Raw genomic sequence first — 24,658 nt, 5'->3', positions numbered from 1 at the left:
TGTCAGACGTATGATCCCTGCGAAGACATTACATCATTACCCATCCTCTAGTCCCGAGGCACAATAATTGTGAAGGAGGAGACCTCTAACATTTCCACATTTCCACAGATACAGACTACTCACACACACACATATGCACACCTCCCTCCCTTTCCCCCTTCAAGTTTTGCACTCAGCAGGGAGAGACAAGGCGACTCTCACCCGTATTCATTTAATAAAGATGAAAATACAATCAATACAGTGGGCCAGAGAATTGGAAGTCATTTTCATTAGAGCTCGTGAGAGTTCTCTGCACTCATTACTGCGGCCAGATAGTGGCGGGCTCTGGCCGTGTGTGTCCATTTGTATTCTAGCCGCCCGTCCTCCCTCTCTCCATTCCCCCACAGTCTCTATCTCTCTTGTGTCATCCCCACTTCCTCAGTAAACCACTTCTTCTAGGTCATTTCTCCTTACTCCGTATCGGGAGCGCAGCAGAAGCGGCCGACGCTGTGTGTGTATATTTAACCTCTGATTCCGGCTACCTAAGATTCTCGCCCTGACGAGGGATTCTGATTTTCTTTCTCGAGCCGCCCGCCGCCTTCGCCATCAAATGTTGTTTTTTCACCAAGCCACAAAGGCAGGAGATCAACTGTTATTGAGCTCAAACTGCTCTTTTGTTTCGTGCCTTAGTGCTTTTTTTTATATTTCTCTCCCTTACTCTCTCTCTTCCTCCCTTTTCTCTCTCTCCCTCCCTCCCTCATTCTCCCCCCAAAAAGTTTTTTCAAAAGAAGGGAACAAGTTTAAACGGCAACACAAAAACAGAACAACAAGGGAGAGGCCTCGGCGCCCACTCAAGGGAAATAACGGTGCGCTAGCTAGCTAGCAAACCAGCCATTGAAGGTTGTGAGAGCAGAACAGAGCTAAGAGGTGCTTTGTTTTTTTTCCCCTCTGTGCCGTCTGGTTCTTCTCACATAACTCATCGTCAAAGAAATGGGATCCAGATCCAGCACTTCATGTAAGCTTCCTGCCAAGGTAGCTAGGGAACAAATATGGCTGGGTAATGTAGTTAACCACGTCGAGAGGCCAGGAAGATAAAAGGCTACCCAACTAATAGCTCACACGGTTCAACACACACACACACAAATATACTGAACAAAAATATAAATGCAACAATTTCAAGTTCGTATAAGGAAATCAGTTAATTTAAATAAAGTCATTAAGCCCTGATCTATGGATTTGACTGGACAGGGGCACAGCAATGGGTGGACCTGGGAGGGCATAGGCCCACCCACTTGGGAGCCAGGTCCACCCACTGGGGAGCTAGGCCCAACCAATCAGAATTAGTTTTTTTCCACAAAAGGGCTTTATTACAGACATAAATACTTCTCAGTTTCATCAGCTGTCCAGTTGGCTGGTCTCAGACGATCCCTCAGGTGAAGAAGTCAGATGTGGATGTCCTAGGCTGGCATGGTTACACGTGGTCTGCGGTTGTGAGGCAGGTTGGACGAACTGCCATATTATCTCAAATGAAATTGGAGGCAGCTTATGGGAGAGACATTAACATTACATTATCTGGCAACAGCTCTGGTGGACATTCCTGCAGTCAGCATGTCAATTGCTCACTCCCTTAAAACTTGAGACATCGATAGCATTGTGTTGTGTGACAAAACTGCACATTTTTGTGGCAGTTTATTGTCCCCAGCACCTGTGTAATGATCGTGCTGTTTAACCAGCTTCTTGATATGCCACACTTGTCAGGTGGATGGATTATCTTGGCAAAGGAAAATGCTCACTAACAGGGATGTAAACACATTTGTGCACATCATTTGAGAGAAATAAGCTTTTTGTGCGTATGGAACATTTCTGGGATCTTTTTTTTCAACCCAATCTAACATGGGACAAATACTTTACATGTTGCGTTTATATTTTTATTCAGTATAGTTTGGCAAGGTGAAAGAATCTCATTGGGTGTGTTTATGTTTATCCTAAAGGATACACCCTATCAGATGTGCCATAAAAAAAGGAAGTACAAAGGAACCAATTAAATAATCCCATTATTAAAAATAAAAAAATGGACATAATATGTATTCAACATCCAGGTCTAGGGGAAAACAATGCACGTGACTAGTGACACTACTGTCTCCTCTTTTTCCCGTGTAGCCAATAGACCAGTCCCAAAAGTCCAAATGCGTATTATTTAATCACTGAGTGATATTGCTGTCCTCTCTCTGTCTGTCTCTGTCTCTCTCTCTGTCTCTCTCTGTCTGTCTCTCTCTCTCTCTCTCTCTGTCTGTCTGTCTGTCTGTCTGTCTGTCTGTCTGTCTGTCTGTCTGTCTGTCTGTCTGTCTGTCTGTCTCTGTCTGTCCCTCTGTCTGTCTGTCTGTCTGTCTGTCTCTCTCTCTCTCTCTCTCTCTCTCTCTCTCTCTCTGTCTCTCTCTCTAGTCCCCAGCAGATCAACTGGGTGAAGGTGGACGACGACCTTCCCTCACACGCCCTCATCACCGGCCCTGACCTGTACATCGAGAACCTCAACAAGACCTACAACGGCACCTACCGCTGCTTCGCTGCCAACTCAGTGGGCGAGTCGTATGACGACTACATCCTCTATGTCTATGGTACATACCTCTCGATTCAGTGCTCTCTCTGTCTTTATCTCTCCCCCTCTCTTATGACTACATACTCTACGTGTGTATGGTACCTACCTCCCAGCACCCCCTCTCTCTCTATTCATCTCTCTCTCTCTCTATCCCCCTCTCTCCTGACAGCATTATCTGAACACGGTTCAATACCATTGATTCCAATGACATTCCTCTCTTGCAGGACATTCCCATCTAATCTGGTCATTTTCCATCCATCCAAATTGACTCGGCAGATATCGCTTACCAAATCGTACTAAGCTTGCAGGATAAATTATTTGGCTGCTATTTTGAGGGCATTAATGGACTGAAAAAAGGACTTGTTGACTGACATAGGAACAAATCGCTGAATGGATGTTATTTACAATGGAAGAGCAGAAGGGGGTGTTAATGACGAACACGGTAAAACAACAGGGCTTGTGAAAGATTATGCGTCGACTTGTCTCCACCTTTTTATCGCACTTGTTAAACATGTATTGTATTTTGAAAAATTTGGTGTACGACAATACCTGCGTTTAATCTCAACAGTGGCCAACATTGAAAAATGCATGTGTGACATTCAGGGCTTTTGTAGTAAACAGTTTTTATTTCAAGTATTAACCACACTGATACTACACATTTTCACTATAATGCACTTTCCTGTCAGGGGAAATTACAATAGGAAATCCATTTAAGTTATTACCGTCCCAGTATGCTCAGTGGGGGCCTCAATATCCTCTAGGTTGGAGTGGTCTGGAAATGTGTAATACACTTTTACCCCCTTCCATCATCAAGCTCACGTACAGTAAGTCAAGAAGCCTCAGCATCCCGCCCCATCCCACCCTGTCTCCCCTTAGTTGACAGGCAGAACTGATATAACCCCGGCCCCCATCCCTCTAATACGTTTGTTTCCCCGACTATTGTGAAGCTAAGTGATGGAGAGCAACGGCAGGGCAGTTGACACTAACTTGGTTACCGGGAGAAAGAATGCATTCCCCGGTAGCCATTTCTTCAAGCGGCCCGTCGGTAAAGGAGAATTGGTGGGGCCCTGCAGTCGAATGAGATTTAGCAACCAGTTTACAGAGGCGTCCCTAACCCAATAAAGAGGACCTCCTTCCTTTACTAGCTCTGGCTTTTATTGCGCCGTGCCCGGCGGCATGTCACTCTACTTCTTCTCTCAGCTCTCTACACTTCCTCCCCTTCCTCCTGCGATGCTTCCGGGGGTTTCCTCCTCCTGCCCCTGGCGTCAACATCGGCGCTGAAGATTAATTGCTACTATGGACGAGACACTACCCTAAACTGGTCTGGAGTATGTGCTTTTCTGTGTTTATCTCAACCGCCAACACCCGACCTGAGTCAAGTTGGAAGTCATATTGTTGTGTGGCCAATACAGAATGAATTCCCCCTGTAAGGAGACACACAGCCAGAGCTGAACCAATGTATCGGACCCTTTACCTTTTTTGTCTTCAACCTATCTACACGCTGGCTTGGAAAATGAAGAACATAATGAAAAATATTGTAGCAAATAAAGAGACACCGTTTCCTATTAAGGGAAAGGGGGATTACTAGTCAGTTGCACAACTGAATGCATTCAACCGAAATGTGTCTTCCGCATTTAATCAGAGAGTTGCGAGGGGCTGCCTAAATCGATGTCCACGGCTCATAGGGAGCAGTTGTTGGGGGTTAACTGCCCTGCTCAAGTGCAGAATGGCAGATTTTTCCACCTTGCCGGCACTGGGATTCAAACCAGCAACCTTTCGCCGCACACCCTAACCTAGTATAAGGAAACATATCTTTATTCCCGGCCAGGCAACAACACGTGTTTTACAGTTGTTACAGTTACAGCAGCCAAGCAAGGTAAAGCAGCATCAGATGTAACTCACGATCAGGAAGCCTAACTGGAGACAATCTACAGCACAGCAGCTGTAGGGAAACAACATGTGCAGTCCTGCCACAGCCAGAACCAATATCATCAGCCAGCCATTATAATGAAGCCATAAATTATCTCATCTTGACACCCTCCTCCAACCCCCATTCTTAACCAGGGTCTTGTGCTCTTTCATTAGATTCTGGGGGCCAATATTTCCTCCTGGTTAGGGGTCGGCTGGCGCTTCAATTTACAAGGCAGATAACCTGAGATCAATTGTAGACTATTAGATCATGTCAGAGGTGGCTATTGGCTACTGTGACACCCATAATCACGCCCATCTGCAGACACGCAAATGTATAGAAATATCAGCCTTCCATATGGAAGATAGAGCTCCTCTTCATCTTTCTGGTTGAATAACTACCAATTGCATAATTAGTGCAGTGTACTGCTTCTCACGATGCAAGATGGCATTGATTTAGTCCAGCAAAGGTGGCTAATTTGCAGAGGGATCCCAGTGTCAGTCTCTCCCTGCAACGAAAATGAACACAATTAAGTAAACATACAAAAGGATGCCATTCAAAACAGATGAGTTGTCTCGACGAGGGACTTTCCCCCTTGTAAACCTCCACACCGTCTTTATTAACGCGTAATTGTCCACCCGTTGATTGCGTGAGACAAGCATTCGCTGCAGGTGTGCCGTTGGCTTCCAATGACCATTGTTAGCGTGGTGCCGTTGCCGGAGACTAGTTATTTTCCTCCCCTATTCTTTTCTCCTCCACTCTTCCTAGTTAGGAGAAGAGAGGCCCCATCACTCTTGTTTGTCATATCGTGCAGCTGGCAGATTTGGGAGAGGTTCTTTGCGTGGCGAATGCCGGGCACCGTCCCATTGCTGTGCAGGCGACAGAAGGGCCTCGGTAAGAGTCGCCTGCTATCTGCCAGGGCGAATAGGGGGGGGCGGTCAGTCCCCCGTGCTGTTCATAAGCTTTTAAATTGGAGTCAACTACCCCTATGGCGCTCTTTTGGGAGTGGGAGAGTGTTATTAGTTAGTTAGTGTTTTAGTTAGTGTTATTGTGCTGGAGTATAACGTTATTCACCCATCTCCACACTTCATAACTCTCTGGAATGATATTCTCTGTCAGGCAGTCCCAGTATTTTAATGCAGCCTCCGCTCCAAGCTCTCTGGGCATCTCCACACTTCTTCATAACTCTCTGGAATGATTGAGTAAGAAAATGAGTGATTTATGTCTGAACGAAAGCTGTACCTGGGTTTTGTCCTTCACATACCGTGTGGCTCTTTCGTTTACCACTTCAATCTGCTTTCACCTTTGGACATTGGAAACCAAAGGCGATACACTTTCAATGAGCTCAGGAAGAGAATGTTTGGTAGACATTTAGGAGATTTGACCAGATTTCTTTCCACTCTTCCTGCTTCTCTCCAATATATAAAGTTGCGTGACTCCAGCAGGTGGCTGGTAGGGAAATCAACAGCCCAAAGTACACTTTACTTTAAGTGCTCTATTAGCCAGATTGTTCTGTGTTTTCTTCATTGACTTTTACTCTGCCCCTTATTGAGTGAGATTCTTATACTACCCCCACATGTGCCAGTTTGCCACTCCCACATCAATCCCTTGGTTAAAGGGGTGGCAGGTAGCCTAGTAGTTAGAGCGTTGGGCCGATAACCGAAAGGTTGCTAGATTGAATCCCCGAGCTGACAAGGTAAAAATCTGTCGTCCTGGCCAAGGCAGTTAAACCACTGTTCCGAGGCCGTCATTGTAAATAAGAATTTGTTCTTAACTGACTTGCCTCGTTAAATAAAGGATACATTTTTAAAATGTATTAATTGAGACGTTGCCTGCTTGCCTCTCTCCTCCCTACATCTGTGTGTCTCGGCTGTATCACCTCAGCTAATTTCCAGAGGTCTGTTTGTACTCAGCTGTCTAAGGGGATAAAACCAAGAGACACAGGAAGTGAGAAACTCTCAATTTCTTGAGTTTCTTAGCATTTAGCGTGACTGGAGGGATATTCTCTGTCAGGCAGTCCCAGTATTTTAATGCAGCCTCCGCTCCAAGCTCTGGGCCCGGGATGCTGATTCATAATCTGCCCTGGTAAACAATCCACAGTGATTTAACAGGAAAACTCACACGCAGCTCCCCATATTTAAAACTCTGTAAGCTTCCACTGCATTTGATACAACATCATTGGAAAAGCGGCTAGCATGGAGTGCTGCTTTTTTTAAGGGACACCTTGGTGAACATTCACTCTAGTCGAGCTTGTTTGGAGGGTTGGAAGCAGGGAAAGTATAGATCTTATTATCGCTGCCAAGTTTTTAATGAGCTATTGACACCGATGATCCCAAACATCTGCTGGGCCTCACAGTTTATTACGGGATAAAAAACCAATTAAGTAGCGTCACTTCTGAGCTCAAGTTTGTCAGCTCCTGACACGTGTGAATCTCATCAAGTGGCGCAAGCCCAGTTAGCCGGCTCCCGCCGCAAGATAGGCTTCCCTATTTGTCCGTTCAGCCATTATTTTTTCAAACCTCTGTTTACAGGAATGGAATATGTTCTTTGTTAGTAATTAAAAATGAATATTAGAGAGTGTGTTCGAATACAAATTCAGATCACCTCAAGGCCGGCTTGGTTTGCTTCTGAAACCGCTCCTGGCTGGATTCATGGGGACTTTGCACATCTCCCTAGCTTTCTCTCACATTGAATTACTCACTTCTTTATGCATGTATCTATTTTATAATGTGTTGGGTGAAGATGAATGTACTTTTTGGGGGGAATGTCCAAACGATTAACTGGTCATTAACAAAATATAGGCTGAACAACCATAAAGGACTCTGGGAGCCAAACATAATATATTACAATAAAATATATTACAACTGTTCCTCTTTGTCGAATGTACCTAAATATACTGCAGTTTAAATATACTCCTTTTCACTGACAAGGTGATCAACCATAATCAAGCACTTCACCAATATATTTTCCATTTCTTAATGCCAAGCTGAATTCCTCCGTTAGTGTAGAAACGTATCACGCCACTACTCCCCAAGCCACCTTCTGTCTCCCCTTTGGCAAAGGTAATCAACATGGGTGCACTGTTCCGAGGAACAGCGTGAAAGCAACTGCCCTGTCGAGGCCTTGTTAATCACAGGGAGTTTGGGACAGGTAACAACTTACTTCTGACAACCCATGATCCATAAAAGTACTTTATTGACATGCCAAACAAACAAATCTCTTCAAGTACCTCTCCCTTGGAGAAATATGCCACCAAACTCGACCACCCTTTATTCTATTTCTATTAGTATCCACATTAGCCGACGCCAATGGCTACAGCTAGTCTTACTGGGGTCCGACACATAATGAAAAAGACATTACAGACAAAATACTTTACATACATTAATATCTAGTGTGTGTATTTGCATCTATCACATACATGTCAGTACATTTATTTATTTAACTAGGTAAGTCAGTTAAGAACAAATTCTTATTTACAATGACGGCCTAACCCGGACAACACTGGGCCAATTATGCGGCTCCCTATGGGACTCCCAATCACGGCCAGTTGCGATACAGTCTGGAATTGAACCAGGGTCTGTAGTGACACCTCTTGCACTGAGATACAGTGCCTTAGAACGCTGCGCTACTTGTTGTTACACACCAAGTAGGTAAGAGGGAATGTGCTACAGATATACCAACGGTAGCCTAGGTGGGCTGTAGTAGAGGGAAGGTGACCCTTGGATCACAAGATGGCCACCACCTTTGAGTGTTGTTGACGTGAAGGAACGTTTGGAAAGATCGATTGATGCCCACTGTGATTTGATGGATCTTAGTCAAATGAAAGAATGTGTTTCAATCAGGAAAACTAGAAGGGAAATGGCACCAGCAAATCTATTGGTTATGATTAAGTTAGGGTCAGGATTAGAGTTATGTGTTTGCACGAGAGTAAATGAAAGTGTTGCAAGATATATGATCTTAATTTGAGACCATTTTCAGCAACAGGAAATGTGAAGTATTATGTGGATTTTAATGAATGGACATTTTTGTAGGGATTTACATATTTTTAGTTTGGGAAAATCAAGTCTAGAAATTACAGACTTCAAATACACTAGACGTTTTACATTTCCTGCATTGCAGGGAATTTCTCCTGCAACAGGGTGATATAATTAATATCCTACAGCTGTAGTTCAATAGCCTTGGGATGCGTCCCAAATGGCACCATATTTCCATATAGTGCACTACTTTTGACCAGAACCCTATGGGAAAATTCTGAAAGTTGACGTGAAGTCATTGCCAAAGCTATCCGAAATCATTCAAAACCTATGAAAACAGTCCACCAGCATATGCTAATTTCAGACACACAAGTTGCAGCTGGTATTACAAACTGTCAGTCAGAACAACCGAAAGCAATAAAAACGGAGGAGAAAGTGACCCCTCCATTTCAGCAGATACAAACACTATTTCTCAATTTCTTTACTTTCAAGCTGCATTTTCCTGCAGGGATGGGTAGTATTCATTCATTTTAATTGACATGCATTTGGAATGAGGTATTTGAAATATTTGTGTGTATCCTGTCAGTGATATTTGAAAGGCTTGGTAAACACAGCATGTTTGAAGACCACGTTTTTGCCGTCACCGTCTCTCTGATGTGTCCCTGCCAGCCTCCCAGTCCTCCAAGTCCTCCTCGTCAGTTGGAAAGTGTCTCTGGGCCCTCCTGCCGTGATGTTCTGATAGAACTCAGACAACAAGGAAAGCAGAGAGGGAGTGAGGAAGGGAAGCTGTCGGCCAATTTCCACCCACCTCCACAGATGTTAACACAGTGGTATCTGTCTGGCTGGACGAGGACAGACAGGCAAAACAGTTGTGCGGCCGTGGGCGCACGTCACCATTCACGCCTGTTAGCACAACAGAAAATACTCTCTAACTCTATTTCACTCCCTCTCTCTCCTTCTCTCCATCCCCCTCTCTCTCCTTCTCTCCATCCCCCTCTCTTTCTCTCCATCCCCTCTCTCTCTCCTTCTCTCCATCCCCCCCCTCTCTCTCTCTTTCTCTCCATCCCCTCTCTCTTTCCTTCTCTCCATCCCCTCTCTCTCTCTCTCCCTTCTCTCCATCCCCCTCTCCCTCTATCTCCTTCTCTCCACCCCCCTCTCTCTCTCCTTCTCTCCATCCCCCTCTCCCTCTCTCCTTCTCTCCATCCCCCTCTCTCTCTCTTTCTCTGCATCCCCCTCTCCCTCTCTCTCCTTCTCTCCATCCCCCTCTCTCTCTCTTTCTCTCCATCCCCCTCTCTCTCTCCTTCTCTCCATCCCCCTCTCGCTCTCCTTCTCTCCATCCCCCTCTCTCTCTCCTTCTCTCCATCCCTCTCTCTCCATCTCCCTCTCTCTTTTCTCTCTCTTTATTTCCCCTCGTTTCATTTACCTGTTTGGTTGTGTCTCTCTCATCCTCGGGGAAAAAATGCTGCAATCACTCGCTCTCTGCACTCCTTTAACACTTCCCCCTGTTTTTCGCTACACTCTCAGGCAACTGAGCAGCATGACAAGTGACGAGGCTCTCTCCTCACCGCAAGCCTCAGCCCCAAGTTCTTATCAATGCAGCACCACCAGTCCAACTGAGAGAATGTCACTTTTGATTTCCCCCTACAGTTATTGGTGGGGGGTCGAGTCGACTAATGAAGTAAATGGAAAATGCAACTGGGGGGTAGTCCTCGAGTTGAAAGTATGTGTGCTGAACGTCCCTTCCTCCATCGGACCTCACATTGCGCCAATTTGTATGTTTGTTGATGTTTTGAACCTTGGACAGTGCATTTTCATCACTTATCATGTCCATCATGTTTTTTTTTATTATTGAGTTTTGGTTTTATACAGTGCATTTGGAAAGTATTCACACCCCTTCACTTATTCCACATTTTGTTACGTTACAGCCTTATTCTAAAATTGATTAAGTCGTTTTCCCCTCATCAATCTATAAACAATACCCCATAATGACAAAGCAAAAACTGTTTTATAGATGTTTGTGTAAAAAATATATTTTTTTATAATATGAAATATCACATTTACATAAGTATTCAGACCCTTTACTCAGTACTTTGTCGAAGATCCTTTGGCAGAGATTACAACCTCAAGTCTTCTTGGGTATGACGCTACAAGCTTAGCACACCTGTATTTGGGGAGTTTCTCCCATTCTTCTCTGCAGATCCTCTCAAGCTCTGTCAGGTTGGATGGGGATGGTCGCTGCACAGCTATTTTCAGGTCTCTCCAGAGATGTTCGATCGGTCCGGGTTTTGGCTGGACTACTCAAGGACATTCAGAGACTTGTCCTGAAACCACGTCTGTGTTGTCTTGGCTGTGTGCTTAGGGTCGTTGTCCTATTGGAAGTTGAACCTTCACCCCAGTCCTGAGCACTCTGGAGCAGGTTTTTATCAAGGATCTCTCTATACTTTGCTCCGTTCATCTTTCCATCGATCCTGACTGGTCTCCAGGTCCCTGCCGCTGACAAACATCCCCACAGGATGAGGTTGCTGCCACCATGCTGCACCGTAGGAATGGCATTCAGGCCAAAGAGTTCAATCTTGGTTTCATCAGACCAGAGAATCTTGTTTTTCATGGTCTGAGAGTCCTTTAGGTGCCTTTTCGCAAACTCCAAGCGGGCTGTCATGGGCCTTTTACTGAGGAGTGACTTTCATCTGGCCACTCTACCATAAAGGCCTGATTGGTGGAGTGCTGCGGAGATGGTTGTCCTTCTGGAAGGTTCTCCCATCTCCATAGACGAACTCTGGAGCTCTGTCAGAGTAACCATCGGGCTCATGGTCACTTCCCTGACAAAGGCCCTTTTCTCCCAATTGCTCAGTTTGGCCGGGCGGCCAGCTCTAGGAAGAGACTTGGTGGTTCCAAACTTCTTCCATTTAAGAATGATGGAGGCCACTGTGTTCTTGGGGACCTTCAATGCTGCAGAAACGTTTTGGTACCCTTCCGCCAATCAGTGCCTCGACATAATCCTGTCTCAGAGTTCTACAGACAATTCCTTCGACCTCATAGCTTGGTTTATTCTCTGGAACACACTGTCAACTGTGGGACCTTATATAGATGGGTGTGTGACTTTCCAAATCATGTCCAATCAATTGAATTTACCACAGGTGGACTTTAATCAAGTTATAGAAACATCTCAAGGATGATCAATGGAAACAGGATACACCTGAGTGTAACAGTATAACTTTAGTCCGTCCCCTCGAACCAGGGACCCTCTGCACACATCAAAAGTCACCCTTGAAGCATCGTTACCCATCGCTACACAAAAGCCACGGCCCTTGCGGAGCAAGGTGAACCACTACTTTAAGGTCTCAGAGCAAGTGACGTCACCGATTGAAACGCTATTTAGCGCGCACCACCGCTAACTAGCTAGCCGTTTCACATCCGTTACACTCACCTGTTTACGCTTTGTCATTTTGGAATATTGTGTGTAGATTGAAAAAATATATATATTTAATCAATTTTGTAATGAGGCTGTAACATAACAAAATGTGGAAGAGGGAAGGGGTCTGAATACTTTACGAATGGACTGCAGTTTTTTTCTGTGGTGGGCTTGTTATTATTATCATGCCAACAGCATGCGTAGGAGAGATTCATTGACACATTTGGACACCCTAACCTGAACCTTAACCACCCGGAATTAATCCCTTAATTTAGTCTTTAAAAAATGATATAGCTTGGTTTATGACTGGCTTAAAGGCAAACAAATGCACTGCCACTGGTATGAATTAATAATTTCCCCATCAGAATTGTTTCATATTATTGCAGACCTGGGTTCAAATACTATTCGAAATAATTTCAGATATTTTATCTGTGCTCGATTAAGCTGGCTGGCTTCATGGACCAATACAATAGTCTCAGAAATGCAAACCCTGCCCAACTGGAAATCTAGAGGGGTAAAGCGAACACTACAAGTATTTAAAAGGTTTCAAATAGTATTTGGACCAAGGTCTGTTTCATTGTGTCTTTTGTTTTCATGGTTTACTCATTAGTTTCCTTGTCTGTCATGTATTTGTTTTCTTCATCCAGATGCCCCCACCACTACCCCTATACCCACTACAGCTACTACCACCACTCCCACCACCACAACCATCTCCCTCCCTGAAGCCACTGCAGGTACAGTATCACCTCCCACCACCTCCCTGTGTGTTTTGTGGTTGTGTGTGCGTTGTTTGTGTGCATATGCGATACCCTCATACCCACCAAACCCGACCCTCACCACAAACACCACCACTTCCACCACCCACACTGTGTGAGTGCATGCGTATTTATGTGTTCTCATTCTATTGTCACCATTACCCACTGTAATGTGTGACCTGACACCCCCTTGTGCATGCCTGTGTGTGTGTTTGTGAGCAAACAAGAAAGAGAGTGTGAGGAAAAGAGATAAATATTTGCCGTCAGCCAGTCCTGATAAGATTCTGAGAAACGATAATAATAACAGAGTCGCACTGGAGGGGCCAGGCCTCGGCTCCCTCCTCCCACTGCAGCGCGGGGCTGTCAATGGCACTCATCATCTGCCCGCTCGCACCCATCACATTTCTCTCACTAAAATGTTCAGCCGCTCTCTCTCTCCCTCCTCTCTCTCTCTCTCTCTCTCTCTCTCTATCCCTTTCTTCTTCTCCCCCTCTCTCCCCCCTTTCTCTCCCTCCCTCTCGCCCTCCCTCTGTATTCCCCCCTCCCCCATCTATTCCCTCCCCCATCTACGCCCCAAAAAAATATTCTAGGTGTCTCAGATTGTTCTGGCAATTCTCACATAGAAAGTTAATTAGAGGGAAGGATGTTTGACATGCTTTTTACATTTGTATCACAATTATTTATATTTTTTTAAAGATGAAAGCAGACATTTTAGGCTGGAGGTATATCTAGATTCAGAAAAACAAACGTTCGCATTAATTTATTCAACATAAAAATATGAATATCTAAAAAGTACCCTTTTTATTTTTATTATTTTTATTTTCAAATGCAAGTCAGTTAAGAACAAATTATTATTTACAATGACAGCCTACTGGGGAACAGTGGGTTAACTGCCTTGTTCAGGGGCAGAATGACAGATTCATACGTTGTCAACTCCGGAATTCGATCCAGCAACCTTTCTAGTTACTGGCCCAATGCTCTAACCACTAAGCTACTTGTTTGGAATAATATACTCTTCAAACATGTCAAATTTCCAGAGTGGACTCTCTGGTACTTTTAATGATATGACCCATTTTATACATAGAAATTGACATAATAGGCCATTAACCAATCACAGCCCTCCTTTAGGATTGCACTTTCAGAAAATCAGCAGCAGAGGGAGTTCCATTTGAATCTGTTTTCCCATTTACTGTGTTGGTGTTGCTCATACAATAGATTATAATGTAGAATTAGCAGAGAGCCCACTCTGGAAATTGTATGTACTTGTACAGTATATTGTTCCAAACAATATGTCTTAAAATGAAAAGTGTGCTTTTGAGATTAGGATTATTTTGACACCAAGATGTCTGTATCATGTACAATTCACGGATCGTAAGATCTTACAGGACCTAAAGTACCTAACATTGCCACGCTCATCATTATGTTCAAAAAATGTGATACAGATGTAAAAAGCATGACAAATATCATTCCTCCCAGTGAAGTTTATATGTGAACATTGACAGAACAATCTGAGATACCAAAAATATTTTCGGCCTGTCCTGGCCTTGAATCGCCCCTCTCTTTCTCTCTCTCTCTCCCTCTGCTGTTGCTCTCACAAGCTTATCACGATCTGGGCTGTATCCTGCCCTGTCTGAGCCAGGGATTACATTTCTCCTTTGTGTTTCCTGCGGGTTGACTATGCCGGCATATTTTCATACGCTCAAACAAAAGAGCGGAGACGGGGACAGGCAGACCCTTCTCTTCCCATCCAGCTATTCACATTCATGTCCTGTAGACAAATAGACTCGTCTTTCCCCAAATGAGGTGCATATCACTTTTAGGCAGCATTCACACAGGCAGCCCAATTCTTATCTTTTTTCCCATGAATTGATGTTTTGATCAATCACATCAAATCTTTTCACATCAGCACTTTTTCAGAGCTAATCTATTTGGTCAAAAGACCAATTAGTGAGAAGAAAAAAATCTGAATTGGACTGCCTGTGTAATCGCAGCCTTAGTGACTGGAAAAGTTCATGTCCCTTGCCACTCCTCAAAATACATTCGCAATCAACTTAGTCGCAAAAGCGATATATGCGAAAAGTTAACCGTCCCTGGCGTCGTCATCAGAATACATTCATGATGTGAATGTCGGCACTGATGTTGGGATCGTTCATGGAATCCCTTGTTTGAGCCTGTTTCCTGTTATACAGAATGCAGGTACGGTGATACATTTAGCTCTGATCTCTCCCCTGCCTTTCTCGTTTTATCGTGTACCTGTTGCAATGAACAGGCAATATATTTCCTTTTTTTGTTACAACTCCTGTAATCTTAGCTCACCTCCTCAAAACCAGTTGCTGCAGATTCAATGTCTGTCCTTACTATTGCTTTGGCTTACTTTAATTCCCCCCAAACTTGAATTGGTTTCTGTCTAGGAGAAACACTGACAAGGTACCAATGAGTCCTCTAGATCTGAGGCCGTAAGTACCGAGCATCTCAGAGTAAGAGTGCTATTCTAGGATCAGTTTTGCCTTTTAGATCAGAATGAATGAATACGACTACATGGACAATGGGCCCTGGTATTTGTAGGCTGTGAGTCAACCAGTTGATCTATAATTGATGTTGAAACAATTGTGTTTTTTTACATTGGATAAAAGTAGAGACTCAGAGCTAGAAAATTGTATATCATACACTTCATTTAAGAAACAATTGGAATTAAATACTGCTTTGAAAGTTGACAAACCCCACTTTTGAGAAAATGGCCCTTGAATGTTTTGATACACCTACTGGAGAGCTCTTCTTTGTTACGCATCGTTCACACCCTTTTAAGCCTTAACCCCACCCATCTCTTCGAGGATACATGTGAGGCCATGAGCTAAACAGAGTGAGTGGTGTAGTAAACAACTTAAGATTTCAAGAAGTAGTCTACAACAAGGAAAGACTCCAGGTAAAAAAATACTCTTTATCTAGTCCTTGGCCTATATCCTAATCTGACTTAGGTGCAGGTCATGTTGTTCTTCACATTACTGTCTCTGGTAAACACACACTATCAAATAATATCTAAGTTTATTTGTCACATGCACAGGATACAGAAGGTGTGAGCGGTACAGTGCAATATCAAAAACAGAAAGTGTCCAGATAATTATTAGATGATGCTTACCCAGACACACTTGTCTAAATTGATGGTTAATGTGAAATAAATGCTATAACCACCATCTAGCTATGTGGATGGGTCACTATTGTTTAGACATGTACACATGAAATACAATAAATGGCCGTAATCACCCCCAGACAAATCTAACTGACTTGATAGGCCGTGTAATCATCTGGCAAAATAGAGTATTTTGTTTGGACATGTAGCTAGCTAGCTAGCTAAACAATGAACCAGCATAATCTCAACTCGTACTACTACGAATACAAACTGATTGTCATAACTGTAGTATGACTATGCAGGTAGCTAAAGCTAACCAACTAGGTTCAATGTTAACTAGCCAGCTAACATTAGGCTATAACTAGCAATGGAAATTGTTTTCTGATTCGAATAACATTACTACACAGATCATACACGTAACGTTAGATAGGGAGACAGCAAACTAACGTTCAATAGCTGGCGAACAGTATGCTTTACCTTGCAATGAAAACGACGGCAGACTGGAACCATTAAACTCCATTTTGTTTGGCCAGCATTGTGTCAAGTCACTCCGGTTCACACTGACCGTGGCGTGTGCTGATTTTTTTCTCAAAATGATCTGTCGATAGCACCTGCTAAATTCAGGGTATCAATGTTGTTGAGAAAAGTAGCACAACTTTTCTAGTTCTTGATAGCTAACGTTAAACCCTTCAAAAAAGCCACGGTAGAAAGAATTATCAACACATACTGATCAGGTCACTTTATAGACAGAAGCACGCTACATGGCAGACCAATCCAAACTCATCTCCCAGCATGTCCAGCCCATCTATTATCTTAGCCAATCCTGGCCATCGGGAAGGTTCCCCTCTTTATCCAACTAAACCAACTGGGCTCATAATTGTATTCGTATTTACAGATGGAATACAAGTTTGTTATTAAGGTACATGAACGTCCACATGTTCCGGAGGGCATTTCTGCCTGACAAAAAAAAACACATTTTGATCGAACTTTTAAGAAGTTCAAATGCCGCTCTGTGAAGTAGTGATGTGCGACATACCCGTAGCTTCCTGAAAAGGGTCAAATGAGCATGACAACACAACACGATGATGCCACAAATCATCGTTATTCAATTACATTTAAAGTAAATGATCAGGTCAATACGACATCTTGGTTGCCATACTACTGTGGACTAAGTGCTCTATTCAATCTGTATTGTTGAAATTCACTGTTACAGCAAAAAAAAATCGTTAGTGGAGACTGCATTCACGGTAAATGCTGCAGATGACGGCTCAATAGGAAATGATATTTACATTTCTATCACTCATTCTGTAACACTTCAGCAATACAGATTGAATAGAGCCCTAACTATAACCATTCGATTGTATTAGGTTTTCAACTTAGTGCCACATGAAGCCATTTGCGACGGCTAGTAAATTAACTTGCAATTGCAATTCTCTCTCTTTGTTCATAGCAACTCTCATTGTCAGAAACTATTTGCTGAAGGCCATTTTCAGCATTGCAATTCCAAATCTTTTAAATGTGCATAAACAAAACAACACTTAAGGATGGCGTTTGAGCTGAGCAGCCCTGAGCTAGAAATGCTATGAAAGTATCTGACAGACCATTCTCAGCACAATTGGAACAAATCTACTGAGGCCGGGAAATCTTAGGCATTGTGCTCGATTATGCTATCTGATTGGATTAAATGAAAAACCAAAGACCTAATGACATTGCTGATTGGATACACCTTCTACTCACATCAAACAAGTGAGTGTGTCTTAGTAGGCTGTTACCTGCTTTGTCAGACTCATGTAATCTAGTATCGCAATTAGATAAGATAAGATGTACTATATTTTCCATTAACTTACATAGAAGAGAAATTTGTATTTCTGCTCACAACCCAACCCCCCAAGACACGGACACACAGCGAAGGGCTTGATGCATTGGGTCAGGTGCAGTGCAGCGTCCCTGGAGCAATTATAGAGGTTAATGCACTAAACACATCATGAGAATCAAGTTTATTTACGCAGGAGTACAGTGACATCACACACATTTCAAGAAGAAGAGTGTGATACTTTGCTTCTTGAATGTCCAATATCTTGAAAACTTGACTGCTAACATTTTGGGACTGTATCAACAGTGGACTAATGAAAATAGCAAAATATAATTTTGAGAGGATTTTTCCTTTAACTCTCTGGGGCGTTCCATTATTACTGTGTATTTAGATGTGAGGGAACAGTCTGTTATGGTCATAATCCGCTGTGCCGGCTGATTTCATTTCTCCACTGGCGCAGGTGCATATACAGTTGAAGTCGGAAGTTTACATATACTTAGGTTGGAGTAATTAAAACTCGTTTCTCAACCACTCCACAAATTTCTTGTTAACAAACTATAGTTTTGGCAAGTCGGTTAGGACATCTACTTTGTGCATGACACAAGTCATTTTTCCAGCAATTGTTTACAGACAGATTATTTCACTTGTAATTTACTGTATCACAATTCTATTGGGTCAGAAGTTTACATGCACTAAGTTAACTGTGCCTTTAAACAGTTTGGAAAATTCCAGAAAATGACATCATGGCTTTAGAAGCTTCTGATAGGCTAATTGACATAATGAGTCAATTGGAGGTGTACCTGTGGATGTATTTCAAGGCCTACCTTCAAAATCAGTGCCTCTTTGCTTAACATCATGGGCAAATCAAAAGAATTCAACCAAGATTGTAGACCTCAAGTCTGGTTCATCCTTGGGAGCAATTTCCACATGCCTGAAGGTACCATGTTCATCTGTACAAACAATAGTACACAAGTATAAACACCATGGGACCACGCAGCCGTCATACCGCTCAGGAAGGAGACGCGTTCTGTCTCCTAGAGATGGACGTACTTTGGTGCGAAAAGTGCAAATCAATCCCAGAACAACAGCAAAGGACTTTGTGAAGATAATGGAGGAAACAGGTACAAAAGTATCTACATCCACAGTAAAAACAAGTCCTATATCGACATAACCTGAAAGGCCGCTCAGCAAGGAAGAAGCCACTGCTCCAAAAGTGCCATAAAATATGCAGACTACTGCACATGGGGACAAAGATCGTACTTTTTTTTGAGAAATATCCTCTGGTCTGATGAAACAAAAATATAACTGTTTGGCCATAATGACCATCGTTATGTTTGGAGGGAAAAGGGTGATGCTTGCAAGACGAAGAACACCATCCCAACCATGAAGCACAGGGGTGGCAGCATCATGTATTGGGGGTGCTTTGCTGCAGAAGGGACTGGTGCACTTCAGTGGCCATCACAAAGACCTCAATCCTATAGAAAATATGTGGGCAGAACTGAAAAAGTGTGTGCGAGCAAGGAGGCCTACAAACCTGACTCAGTTACACCAGCTCTGTCATGACGAATGGGCCAAAATTCACCTAACTTATTGTGGGAAGCTTGTGGAAGGCTACCCAAAACGTTTGACCCAAGTTAAACAATGTAAAGGCAATGCTACCAAATACTAATTGAGTGTATGCAAACTTCTGACCCACTGGGAATGTGATGAAAGAAATACAACCTGAAATAAATCATTCTTTCTACTATTATTCTGACATTTCACATTCTTAAAAAAATGGTGATCCTAACTGACCTAAGACAGGGAATTTTTACTAGGATTAAATGTCAGGAATTGTGAAAACTGAGTTTAAATGTATTTTGCTAAGGTGTATGTAAACTTCCGACTTAAAATGTATATCTTAGGCAGTAGCGGGAAACAATTTAGCAGAGGGTACGCGGGGTAGATGTAAGGGTTATCTGGTGAAAGAGAAGCGGACCAAAAAGCAGCATGGTGGTTATTCATGTTCTTTAATTTATAAAGAAACTACACATGAGATAACTAACAAAAACAACAAACGTGAGCAAACCTAAAACAGTCCTATCTGGTGCAAACACAGAGACAGGAACAATCACCCACAAACACACAGTGAAACCCAGGCTACCTAAGTATGATTCTCAATCAGAGACAACTAATGACACCTGCCTCTGATTGAGAACCATACTAGGCCGAAAACATAGAAATACCCAAAACCTAGAAAAACAAACATAGACTGCCCACCCAACTCACGCCCTGACCATACTAACTAAATACAAAACACAGGAAATAAAGGTCAGAACGTGACAGTAGAGGCCCCTTAGTTTATCAAAAGTATATTCTATTTCTGTCTATAGGGGGACTGGAATGGTGGTATACTGCACTTTTATTGAACTATTAAAGCCCCAATGCCAGAATAAAGTACTCTGTGGCTTCAGGAGGTGGCATTTAGAGATTACTAAATTGCCATTTACACTGCAAAATAAATGGCTAAATGGAATGACCTTGCTCATTACACTCTTAGAAAAAAAAGGTGCTATCTAGAACCTAAAATTGTTATTTGGCTGTCCCCATAGGAGAACCCTTTGAATAACCCTTTTTGGTTCCAGGTATAACCCTTATTTCCACAGAGGGTTCTACATGGAACCCAAAAGGGTTATACCTGAAACCAAAAAGGGTTCTCCTATGGGGACAGCCGAAGAACCCTTTTGGAACCCTTTTTCTAAGAGTGTACCATCCATTCTGGGGACAGATGTCATTCATTTCTATTTGTTGTGCCTTTTTTTTTGCCCTATAAAAACAGCTCCGAAATGTATGTTTATCGATATCTATTTTTTTTGTTTTTTTTTGTGCAGATTTTATCCAAGGCTAAATCTTGCTCCCATTTTCTCTGTATGTCTCCATTTATACCCGCATCCCTCCCCTGTCATTCTTTCTACCAAATATGTATTTCTGCTTCCCTTATTATTTTCCTCCCTCTTTGTACTGTTTCCCTCCATTTCTCCAGATCCCTTATTCTTTCCCGCTATCTCTTTCTCTATCTCTCTGTCAGAGAGGCAAAGAAATAGATTTTCCTCTTGACATGCAGTGTTTGTGCTGGCCCTGTCCTCAGGGCAGGCTGTTGTCCTTTTGGTAGTCAGGGGCAACAGTAGTTATTGTCATCTCTAATGCGGACCCACTCCTGCAGAGCGGAAGAAGGTTGAATCTATCTGTTTGGTCCACAGATACCAAGACACAGAGTCATCTCTAGCACACTCACTATGTCTATCTTCCCCTCTTTCTCTCCATGTACCTCTCTCTCTCTCTCTCTCTCTCTGGATCCCTCTCTCTTTCTCTCCATGTACCTCTCTCTCTCTCTCTCTCTCTCTCTGGATCCCTCTCTCTTTCTCTCCATGTACCTCTCTCTCTCTCTCTCTCTCTCTGGATCCCTCTCTCTTTCTCTCCATGTACCTCTCTCTCTCTCTGGATCTCTCTCTCTTTCTCTCCCTCCTTCCCTCTCTCTCCTTCCCTCCATTTCTCTACCTCTCACCCTTACTCCCTCCCTTTCTCTCTCTCAGATTGAATACAGTATATGACTAATGATGTACCAGAATGAGACGTCACAGAATTATACCCCAACCCAGAAATGGAAATAGACGCTCGTAAAGCAACGTTTGGGAGACGTACAACAGAAAAAGCCATTAATAAAATGTACCCGCGCTAATAAAAACAATTGTGTGTCAGGAGCCCTAGCCGCCACCGCCTGTTAATTGATGAAAATACATAAACAGAGATGGCAACCAATTCATTTTACCCCTCCCCCCAAATATATTTTTTTTCGTCAAGGCTTAAATTGCAAAACACCATCTGGTAAACTGATTTTGGAATTGAACAAATGAGGCCCTCGCCTGCACAAGCTCTTGCGAGATAGAGTAGTCAATTTCTCTGCCTGTCTTGATTCCTTCCAGCGGCATAAAGCAGGGACAGAGAGGGATGGCTCACCGGCAGAGGATAGGCTAATTCACTAAAGGTCAATTGTATTCCCACGGGGGAAAACAACAACTGCAGTCGTGTGATACACCGCTCAGAGAGAGCATCCCGCGGAATTTATTAGGCTTAGCATCATGCAAACACAGAAATGCGGCAAATACGTCTTCTTTATGTAGAGGTATATTGTTATTGGAGGCCATGATTGCGCTCCATGATGGCTCCAAGAAGATGGGACTCATAAAGTAGGCTGGGAAAGGTAATCAGCTAGCTAGCCCTGAATCACCTACGACAGCGAATCTAGTGTGTGTGTGTGTGCGTGCGTGTGTGTGTGTGTGTGTGTGTGTGTGTGTGTGTGCAAAAGCATTGGTATATTTCTGTTGTGTTTACGCCTTGATTTTGAATGGAGATTATCAGTCATACCAGAGCACTGCAAGTCAAGTTTATTTAAATACAAACTATTGGTACGTTGATGATAAATATAATCTGTGGCCTAAGCAATGTAATTCTGTAGTGATTACTGTACCTGCCACCCACTGACAGAATATATCATAGTATCCTCATTTAGATTATGTAAAAAAAAATAGCTAGGTGGGAGAACGCTGATTGCTGTTCACAGTGAGTAAAATAATACTCCCTATACTTTTATAAACAGATTTCCGCAAAGGGTAGGTAAACAGTGGAGCAAAATAAAATAGGTGCATAAACGGCATTTACCCTCAACTACACCACTGATTCTGACTATTGGGTCCGGTTTCCCATGCAGATCTAGGGCTCGATTCAATCTGTATTGCCAAAGTCCAGCGCAATTTAAATTTAAAGGCAATGTTCCCGCGTTCACAGGGACTGCATTCATGGTAAACGCTGCATATGTCGGCTCAATTGAAAATGACCTTTACATTTCAAGCGCGCTGTTGCATGATCTAACTGTGACATTGTACTTCTACAGTACAACCACTGTGGTTCCAGTGGGGATTATCTTCTATGTTCTGTCAACCAGAACAGACTTTGCAGAGATGGTGCTGTGGCATTATCAGTAAAATTTTAACAGGTGTTCCTCATGACAAGATGACTACTGAAGCTACAGTATGTCACATTTTGCCACTTGGGGCTTGTGGGGAACCAAAGCAATTAGCTGGGAAGCTCCGTGCCCATTGTCACGTCTGCTGATGTCAATAAGGACGCGAGTGTCTCAGGTGACCTGCGACACGAGGCGAGAGAGAAGGAGAAAAGGAAGGAGGGCCGCACCGGGAGCTGGCGATAGCTCATCAGTAAACATATTGACCAGCCGGCGCAGCTGCCACAGCCAAGTAATGGGGTTAGCAGACATCCAGGGGCCACCGATGATTGAGGGTTGCAGAGACGGGTGCTTTATTGTACTGCTTGATTTGAATGAGCAGCGGTATATTACTGCTGTATAGTGACACATCCCTAGCGGAGCCCCTTGAGCAGCCCCTCCAGCTGTCTTAGGAGGACTGCTTATGGCCCGTCCCTCCCGAAGACATTTTACTAGGCCTCAAATAGAGGCTGTGATGTTGTATTATGTCTTAAAATGTAGATTGAGAAAGAAGGTAAAAACCCTTGAACCACTGCGTCTTTCTCTTCCCTCCTTCCTGAGGACATGCAGTGTACTCCTCTTTGATAACTCCTGCTTTCAGTTGTACCAGTGGTGATCTGGCCTACAAGCAGCCCGATAGAGGAAGCTCTAGGAGCCGTCCGTGTAGAAGTAGCAGCTGCAAAGAAGCGAACAGTGAAGTGGCCCCTTTTCCCTTTTACAAGGTTGGAATCTATTTTAAAGAGCAAGCCGAGGTGCTCAAGCGATTATGCTAAAGAACTGTCATCCTAGCTGGAGCCCTGTGGCATTACTTAACAGGACTACAGTGCGTTTCTTCTGGAGGACCATAGGAAAAGCAGGCCCTCCGAGGCCTGGCTCTCCCTGCTGAAAGGGACATGATCTAGGCTCGCTGTTTGAGATCTCTCCCTGTTCCCTGGTCCTTTGGCAATATGAGGTGAAGCGTTAACTCTCATGTCTCTGGTGGTTTGATGTGTAGAAGTGTTGAGATGCCTGCACACCCTGGTAGAGGTTTTCACGGGTCTTCCCTAACCCAAACTTTTCCCTTGGGTCCGGGTCGGGTTCTGTTTGATTGTCATTGGGTCTCGGACTTACGTAACTACAGCTGATAGACCCGAGTGGACACGAATGGACCCGACTACGACTCTGCATAGCCTATAGCAGGGCTGTCCCACCCTGTTCCTGGGGAGCTACCTTCCTGTAGGTTTTTGCTCCAACCCCAATCTAGCGCACCTGATTCTAATAATTAGCTGTTGATAACCTGAATCAGGTTAGTTACAACTGGGATTTGAGTGAAAACCTACAGGATGTTAGCACTCCAGGAACAGTGTTGGAGACCCTTGGCCTGTAGCATATTTATTTTACATTAATAAGGTGAATTGATGGACTTATAGAATGTCTACATGAGAGGTAGTGAGAAGAGAGGTGTGGAAAGCGAGGGAACACCTCCCTCCACTCATCCTCTCATGTCTACAGTAGATAAGAAGGGGAAACATGGGAAGTCTGTTTACATACAGCTCTGGAAATGCATCTAGCCCCAACTTAACCGTGACTGAGATGGAGGTGTCTAACCACTTTCAGAATAAAATATGTTTGATACCTATGTTGTCGTTGTGTTGTCTGGAATTGAAACATTGCATTATGCAAGGTGTTCACGTGATTTCCGATGCGCTAGCTAGTATCTGTGTTCGTTGACAGGTTTCTCAACAACAATCTAGCTTTGGTTGGGTACAGGCCTACTTTGATAAAACAGTGAGAAACCATGTTACCTGACAGGCTGCTTTGATTGGCAAGCAGACATCTCCCTGCATTTCTAAAACCAGCCGAGTCCTCCGAGGCAGGTGTTTCATCTCAGGAAGACACAGGCTACATCCCGAATGGCACCCTATTCACTATATAGTGCACTACTGCAGTATATAATGCCATTTTGGACTCAGATTCGTCCCCCTGCTCCCATCTCCCTCTACTCCGACACGGTGGAGCACAGTCAACACATATCTCCTTCGTTTCCTAAGATTTCGGATAAACGCAAAGGAAACT

General features: G+C 43.5%; 1 protein-coding gene across 4 annotated transcripts in view; it reads left to right on the top strand.

Annotated features, from left to right (window-relative positions):
* cadm1a (cell adhesion molecule 1a) overlaps positions 1-24,658 on the top strand; it is a 431,149-nt gene that overhangs the window by 382,699 nt on the left and 23,792 nt on the right. For 3 of the 4 annotated variants that reach the window (XM_029627469.2, XM_029627470.2, XM_029627468.2), the window contains 2 exons: positions 2,422-2,594; positions 12,518-12,604. In XM_029627469.2, coding sequence (XP_029483329.1) covers positions 2,422-2,594; positions 12,518-12,604 — 260 coding nt within the window. The remainder of the gene's footprint in view (positions 1-2,421; positions 2,595-12,517; positions 12,605-24,658) is intronic. The other variant, XM_029627471.2, reaches the window with a different exon arrangement.

Source organism: Oncorhynchus nerka, linkage group LG22, assembly GCF_034236695.1.
Source record: "Oncorhynchus nerka isolate Pitt River linkage group LG22, Oner_Uvic_2.0, whole genome shotgun sequence".
In the NCBI taxonomy this organism is placed as follows: Eukaryota; Metazoa; Chordata; class Actinopteri; order Salmoniformes; family Salmonidae; genus Oncorhynchus; species Oncorhynchus nerka.
This window is presented reverse-complemented; position numbering and strand designations above follow the sequence as displayed.